Source organism: Vombatus ursinus, unplaced genomic scaffold (genome assembly GCF_900497805.2).
Source record: "Vombatus ursinus unplaced genomic scaffold, bare-nosed wombat genome assembly UNPS02014837.1, whole genome shotgun sequence".
NCBI lineage: Eukaryota > Metazoa > Chordata > Mammalia > Diprotodontia > Vombatidae > Vombatus > Vombatus ursinus.
Genome location: NW_020954615.1, coordinates 3,381,335 through 3,389,314, shown reverse-complemented (window position 1 = coordinate 3,389,314; position 7,980 = coordinate 3,381,335). Strand labels below are relative to the sequence as shown.

Sequence of the window (7,980 nt, the reverse complement as noted above, 5' to 3'; positions counted from 1 at the left end):
CTCTCTTTTAACCCTGTCCCTCTTTAGAAGTATTTGCTTCTGATTACCCCCTCCCCTAATCTGCCCTCCCCTCTATCATCCTCCTGTTCTCTTGTCCCCTTGCCCCCCTATTTTCTGTAGGGTAAGATAAATTTCCATACCCAATTAAGTGTGTATGTTATTCTCTCCTTAAGCCAAATCCGATGAGAATAAGATTCACTCATTCCCTCTCACCTTCCCGTTTCCCCTCCACTGTAAAAGCCTTTTCTTGTCTGTTTTATGTGAGATAATTTACCCCATTCTACCTCTTCCTTTCTCCTTCTCCCAGTATCATTCTCTCTCACCCCTTAATTTTATTCTCCAGATATCCCCCCTTCATCTTCAACTCACCCTGTGCCCTCTATCTGTCTATCTATCTATCCATACATATAATTTTTTCCCTCCAACTATTCTAATACTGACAAAGGACTCATGAGTTACAAATATCATCTTTCCATGCAGGAATGTAAACAGTTGAACCTTAATAAGTCTCTTATGATTTCTCTTTCCTGTTTACCTCTTCATGTTTCTCTTGAGTCTTGTATCTGAAAGTCAATTTTTTTTGTTCAGCTCTGATCTTTTCATCAAGAATGCTTGAAAGTCCTCTATTTCACTGAATATCCATTTTTCCCCCTGAAGGATTATGCTCAGTTTTGCTGGGTAAGTGATTCTTGGTTGTAATCCTATCTCCTTTGCCCTCCAGAATATTCTGTTCCAAGCCCTGCAGTCCCTTAATGTAGAAGCTGCTAAATCTTATGTCATCCTGATTGTGTTTCCACAATACTTGAATTGTTTCTTTCTGGCTACTTGCAATATTTTCTCCTTGACCTGGGAACTCTGGAATTTGGCTACAATATTCCTAGGATTTTTCCTTTGAGGATCTCTTTCAGGAGGTGATTGTGGATTCTTTCAATTTCTATTTTGCCCTCTAGTTCAAAAATATCAGGGCAGTTTTCCTTGATAATTTCTTTTTTTTTTTAAATACACAATCCAGAATTTATTACAAACCAGGGTTCCCCCGCTGTGCCCCACTGGGCACCCGAGCAATAAATAACCGGAGAGGGCACAGCTTCAGGGGATGGGGGAGGGGTGGAGTTAAAAAACAAAGTGACCACTAGCCAGGCCAACTCCAGATCCACCTCGCCTCCCTATGACTCTTGGGATGGGGGCCAAGCAGCTAGCCTTGCTCCCCAGTGCAGTACAATGGGCAGTAGGGCCAAGGCAGCCAAGGCCCCCCAGGAAAGGAGACAGCTCATAGGATCATTTATTTCAAGCCCTTAAAGACCCCAGTGCCTGTTTCACCCTCCCCATCCCCCAGAGGGGGTGAGGGGAACTGGGGAAAAAAGCACCCAAAAAAGGCACCTGAGGGAGGGGGGTACATGGCAGGGGGACACAGTGGGAGCCCAGTGGGCAGCGGAGAAGGGCAACCTGGCCTAGTGTGGTGAAGGGGGAGGGGTAAGAGAGGGGGGCCTGCCCCCCTTCCCGTGCCCCTGCCCTCAGCAGCAGGGACACCCTGCCCAGCCCAGTCCTCAGCTCAGGATCTTCTTGGGCAGCTCGACAGAAGCACGGATGAACACAGCATCATCACGCACAAAGTTGCGCTTGCGGCTGTCCTGGTGGGAGATGAACTTGGGACAGCCAAAACCCAGGGCGCTCTGTCCACAGAGCCCCTCCAGGTGCCAGGCTTCTGGAAGTTCTTCCAGTTGGGGTCTGGATGGAAGGTGTCCATGATGTGCTGGGGTTTGGTGACCGTCGGGTCGCTCTGGTCCAGCAGTGTACCAGCTGCGCCGACCTTATGCCGGCCGCGCCAAACACTCCTCCTATAGGGAGCAGGCTGCCAGAGTCATACTCACTCACCAGTCTTTGGTCCTCAACTGGATAAACACACAGAGACGAGCCATCAGGAGGCGCCAACACCAGAGCTTTATTCAGAGGCCATCACAGCAAGCCATCACAGCAAGGCCAAGCAGGAAGGCCAGAGCAACAGAGCAGGAGCAAAAAGAGAGCGCGTGATCTGACCACGCTCGTTCCTTAAGTACCTACTTAGCCCCTCCTCCCCAGCCCGCTTACTAGCGAATGATTGTAGGGTCAGATACCGGAAGGGGCTGTCTGAGTTTAGCACACCAAGGGGGAGGGAGTGACGCAGGAGGCTAGGACCGGATACAGGAAGGAGGCGTCTGGGATTAGTGCATAGACAGAGTAGTCAGGAAGGACACAGGAAGGAGGCGTCTGGGGTCAGTGCTACACAAAGGGACCCAGGAAGTCAGGAAGGTCACAGGAAGGAGGTGTCTGGGGTTGACGTTGCATATAGGGAGGGGACTAAGCAAAGGGAACTCATCCTCTGCTGTCCCACTCCCACGTGGCACTGCCCCTTGCCTCAGGAGCACAAGCTCCGGCTACTTCCTTGCACCCAGCTTATCTCACATAGCACTGCCCACTGCCTCAGGGCTTCTCCGTACCCAGCCCATCCCAGTCCACCATGACTCCGCCTACCACAGCCCCTGCCTCGACTTCCAAATACCCAGATCTTACCCTAATCTTGCCACAGCAATCACCTGACAGTTGCCAACATCAGACAGTCCCTCACACAGCAGGGAGAAGGTGACCCGTCGTGCAAAGGTTGTCAAAGGCGTCGGGCAGCACTCGGATGTACAGCGACAGATGGGTGCCCTCCCCGCTGCTGTTGCCATTGAGGAAGGCCGACACCTGGAGCTTGTAGCCATACTTGTGGGTGTAGAAGGCCGGGCTGAAGCATTCGTGGTTGGAGCAAGCTTTGGCTTCCTGAAGGCAGCGCCCATAGCCACCGATCTTCCAGATCAGGACGCCGTCGCAGTCCACCGACATGTCCCTTGGAAGCTCCTGCTGCTCCTGCCGCTGCCGACTCACCAAGGTGCACATCATAGCCAGGTGGGGTTTCACGCTCTCCTCCATGTGGCAGCTCATCGCCAGCTTAGGGCACCAGTGTTTGCAGCCAGCATCTTTGAACAGGCACAGAACGGGGGCCGAGCTGCAGTTTTCTTTCAGGTGGTTAGACAGGTCCTCTTGAGGAATGCTCCCCATTCCACACTGGTTGGGGCATGGTAAAGGATAGCGGGGGCACTGGTGCTGGTGGTTCTGGATGGTATCAAAGACAAACTCCTTGGTGCAGTAGGCACAAGGCTGGGTCCGCTTGGGACACTCCGTTATCATGTGTTGCCCCAGCAGCCGCGGCATCATTTGGGCCCCACACTTGTTCTCACAGTACACACTCTCCTGTGGGCAGACCCCCTCGTGGCTCTCATAGGCTTCTCCCGTGAAGTTGATGCCACAGAAGTCACGCTTGAGCCTCCTCTTGGGGCATTCGTGGTGAAGGTGGGTAGGCAAGTCCCTATGGCTCAGCTTGGCACTGCAGCGGTTGGGGCAAGAGACCACGTTATAACAGCAGGAGCTCAGATGGACCTGCAGGTGGTGTAAGCGGCAGCCCTCCTCCCTGTGGATACAGTGGATGGCCAGGCTCAACACCTGAACTTCCAGTTCTGGGTCTGGGTAGATCTTAGCATAGTCCAAAGGTAGCTGATCCTCAGGACACTTAAAAACTCCTTCACTGAGAAACTCCTGCAGGCCGGTGTCGCAAAAGCAGTGGCCACAGGTCGAGACCTGCACCTGCTCCCGCATGGCCTTCCTGCACAGCGGGCACAGTAGCTGCCACTTGGGCTTCTCCAGGAACTTATAGTAGAAGCCCGGCATGGTGCACGGCCAGGCGGCTGGGGTGACAGCCGGCGGCCCCCACAGCCAGCCAGCTCCCCAGCGAGGCAAGGCGCCACAAGCCCACTAGTTGATAATTTCTTGAAAGATGATGTGTAGGCTCTTTTTTTGATCATGGCTTTCAGATAGTCCAATAATTTTTAAATTCTCTCTCCTGGATCTATTTTCCAGATCAGTTGTTTTTCCAATGAGATATTTCACATTGTTTTCTATTTTTCATTCTTTTGAATTTGGTTTAAAGTGTCTTGATTTCTCATAAAGTCACTAGCTTCCAATTGCTCCATTCTAATTTTTAAGGAAGTATTTTCTTCAGTAAACTTTTGGATTTCCTTTTCCATTTGGCCAATTTTGCTTTTTAAGGCATTCTTCTCCTCATTGACTTTTTGGACCTCTTTTGCCAGTTGGATTAGGCTATTTTTTAAGGTGTTATTTTCTTCAGTATTTTTTTGGGTCTCCTTTAGCAAGTTGTTGACTTGTTTTTCATGATTTTCTTGCATCACTCTCAGTTTTTCCTCTACTTCTCTTACTTGCTTCTCAGAATCCTTTTTGAGCTCTTCCATGGCCTGGGATCAATTCATATTTTTCTTGGAGGCTTTGGATGTAGGAGCTTTGGCTGTGTTGTCTTCTTCTGGTTGTATATTTTGATCTTCTTTGTTACCAAGGAAATATTCTATGGTCTGACTTTTTATGCACCTTTGTTCATGATCCCAGACAATTACTTGAGCTTTAAACTCTTTGTTAAGGTAGGGGTCTGCTTCCAGTGTGGGGAATGTATTGTCCCAAACTTTGGGGGTTTTGTGTAGCTGTTTTCAGAGATACTTCTAGGGACCTGAAAATTTTCAGCTCTTCCAAGGTGCTATGATCAAGGGTGAGGTGTTTACTTTAGTTTAGTTAGTGGGTCCTGTGCAGCACTGGAGCCACTACTTTGCTCTGCAGCACCATGCCAAGGGGCAGTGACCCTGAGGGCACAGGGGTGTTGGGAGCAGCAGCAGCGGGTCACGATAGCCCATTTAGCTTCAGCCCAGAGCCCATACTGGAGGACATCTGTCACCTGCAGACAGTTTGCAGCTGAACGAGACTAGGACCAGTTCCATAAACCTCAGAACCTTCTTCTGGCCCTTGTTGGGGAAGTGGGAGAGCTTGCAGAGCTCTTTCAGTGGAAGCCTGATGGTGGGCCTGGACCCCTGTCCTGGTCTGAAGTGGAATGAGGGGCATTAGGGGAGGAGCTCAGTGATGTCCTTATCTATCTGGTAGCCCTGGTGTCATGCTGCCATATTGACTTGCCACAGACTGTGCTGGCCAAGATAGAGACTAACTGGTGCCACTACCCAGTCCACCTTGCCCATGGCTCTTCCTGCAAGTATATAGAGTTGCCCTGTGAAGACATACTGAAGGTCAAGAGCCCTGGTCCTGCCCCAGGAGCCACAGAAAGTGCACCTGTTTCTAGGGGAGCAGAGGAGACTCACTAAAGAATAGGACCTGTGGAACAGGGGTGGGAGTGTGGGCCTGGGTAGGGGCTGAAATTCATGGGACTGACTCCTATGATGCTGGTGAGGGACAGCCTGGAATGGGAACCCACTGGGAAATCAGGGACACAAAAGCCTTCCCAAATCCTTCTTCGATTGCTCTGGTCTATGAGTGACCACAAGCACTCTTTTCTGTCTTGGAACTGTGAGGAGGATTTCCTCTCCACCACTATTAGGAACTCTGCCACACTAGCATTCTTCCTCACCCCAGGACCGCCACCCAGAACTGTGACCCAGATCCAAGCATGGGCAAAGCAAGAGAATCCCGCACCAGCAGAGAGATCCCTGCAATCTCCCTCTGATCAGTCACTTGATTCCCCCTCAATCTGTGGGTTGGAAGCTCAGGAGGCAGCCGCTGCCCTGGGGTGAGCTCAGGGAATGGGGCTGGGACCAACCATGCGCTTCTCTCTCACCGCAGACACAGACTCTTCCTACTGACCTTTTAAGCTGTCTTTAGCATGGGTTGAGAAGTCTGGAAATTACCATAGCTGCCTGTGATTCAGTCCTCTGAGGACTGCTCCAGGTTCTCTGAGGCCTACATGCCTGCTCTGAACTGCGTTCCTCTCCTAGCCCTACACGATAGACCCCTCCAAAAAACCACCCAGGCTGTCGTGGACTGGAAATTTGTTTCACTCTGTCTTTTTGTGGGTTCTGCTGCTTTAGAATTTATTTAGAGCCATTTTTACAGGTATTTGGAGGGGTTTGGGGGAGAGCTCAAGCAAGTCACTGCTTTTACTCTGCCATCTTGGCTCCACACCCACAAAATTTTTCTAAAAATATATTTTACTTTCTCCCCAAGTGCACGTAAAAACAATTTTAACATTCTTTTAAAAAAAAAATTGAGTTCTAAATTCTATCCTTCCCTCTCTTTTCTATCCACTCCCTGAGACAGTTAGCAATCTGATATAGGTTATACATGTGCAATCATGTAAAACACATTTCCATATTAGTCATTTTTTTTTTGCTTTTTTGATGAGGCAATCAGGGTTAAGTGACTTGTCTAGAGTCACATGGCTAGTAAGTGTCAAGTGTCTGAGGCCATATTAGTCATTTTGTTGATGAAAATTCAAACAAAAAAAAAGATGAAAGAAGGAAAGAAAATGAAACAGTATACTTTGATCTGTATTCAGATGCTATCAGTTCTTTCCCTGGAGGTGGACAGCATTTTTCACCGGTATCTTTAGGATTGTCTTGGATCATTTTATTACTGAGAATAGCTAACTCATTCACAGTTGCTCATAACACAGTATTGCTGTTACTGTGTACAATGTTCTCCTGGCTCTGTTCACTTCATTCCATATCAGTTCATGTAAATCTGTCCAGGTTTTTCTGAAATAATCCTGTTCATCATTTCTTGTAGCAAAATCATATTCCATTATACTCATATACCAGAACTTGTTCAGCCATTCCCCAATTGATGGACATCCCCTCAGTTTCCAATTCTTAGCCATCAGAAAAAGAATTGCTACAAATATTTTTGCACAAATAGGGCAATTCCCTCCTTTTTTTGATCTCTTTGGAATATAGACCTAATAGTGGTATTACTAGATCAAAGTGTATGCACAGTTTTAGCATAGTTCCAAATTGCTCTCCAGAATAGTAAAATCAGTTGACAACTCCAACAGTGTATCAGTGTCCCAGTTTTCCCACATCTTCTCAAACATTTATCATTTTCCTTCTCTGTTATATGAGTCAATCTGATGGGTGTGAGGTAGTACCTCAGAGTTGGCTTAATTTGCATTTCTCTAATCAATAGGAATTTAGAGAAATTTTTTCATATGATAACTTTAATTACTTCATCTGAAAACTGCCTGTTCATATTACTTGACCATTTCTCAACTGGAGAATGACTTGTATTCTTATAAATTTGATTAAGTTCTTTATATATCTGAGAAAAGAGACCTTTATCAGAGATGCTTGTTGCAAATCCCATGCCTCCCACCCCAGTTTTCTGCTTTTCTTCTAATTTTGGTTGCATTGGTTTTTTTTGTGCAAAAATTTTCAATTTAATATCAAAATTATCCATTTTATATTTTGTAATGCTCTCTGTTTCTTGTTTGGTCCTAAATTCTTCTCTTCTCCATAGATATGACAAGGAAACTATTGCCATGCTCACCTAATTTGCTTATGGTATCATCCTTTATGTCTAAATCATGTACCCATTTTGACCTTATCTTGGCGTATGGTGTGAGATATTTGTCTGTACCCAGTTTCTGCCATAATGTTTCCAGTTTTCCCAGCAATTTTTATCAAATAGTGAGATTTTGTCAAAAAAGTTTGGATCTTTGGGTTTATCAAACATTAAATTACTATGGTCATTTACTACAATGTATTGTGTAGCTAATCTATTCTACTGATCTACCACTGTATTTTTTAGCCAGTACCAGATTGTTTTGATTATTACCACTTTGATTACATTTTAAGATTTGGTATAACTAGGTTACCTTCCTTCATATTTTTCTCACTCTTCCAGATGAATTTTGTTATTATTTTTACAGCTTTAACATAACATTTTTTGTAATTTTATTCATAGAGCACAAAATAAATAAATTAATTTAGGTGGTATTGTCATTTTTATCATATTGGTTTGGCCTCTCCATGAACAATTAATATTTTCCCAAGTGTTTAGACATGATTTTATTAAAGTGAAAAGTGTTTTGTAATTGTGTCCACATAATTCCTGGGTTTGTCT

At 46.4% G+C, this 7,980-nt stretch overlaps 1 protein-coding gene and 1 pseudogene across 1 annotated transcript; one reads left to right on the top strand and one right to left on the bottom strand.

Annotated features, from left to right (window-relative positions):
- Window positions 1-1,547: 1,547 nt before the first annotated feature.
- Window positions 1,548-3,744, bottom strand: LOC114026254 (TNF receptor-associated factor 4-like). Its single transcript, XM_027839914.1, is given in 4 exon segments — window positions 1,548-1,675; window positions 1,678-1,800; window positions 2,606-2,637; window positions 2,639-3,744. Coding segments are annotated over 4 exon segments (1,389 nt in total).
- A 958-nt stretch (window positions 3,745-4,702) lies between these two features.
- Window positions 4,703-5,231, top strand: LOC114026262 (annotated as a pseudogene).
- The last annotated feature ends 2,749 nt before the right edge of the window (window positions 5,232-7,980 follow it).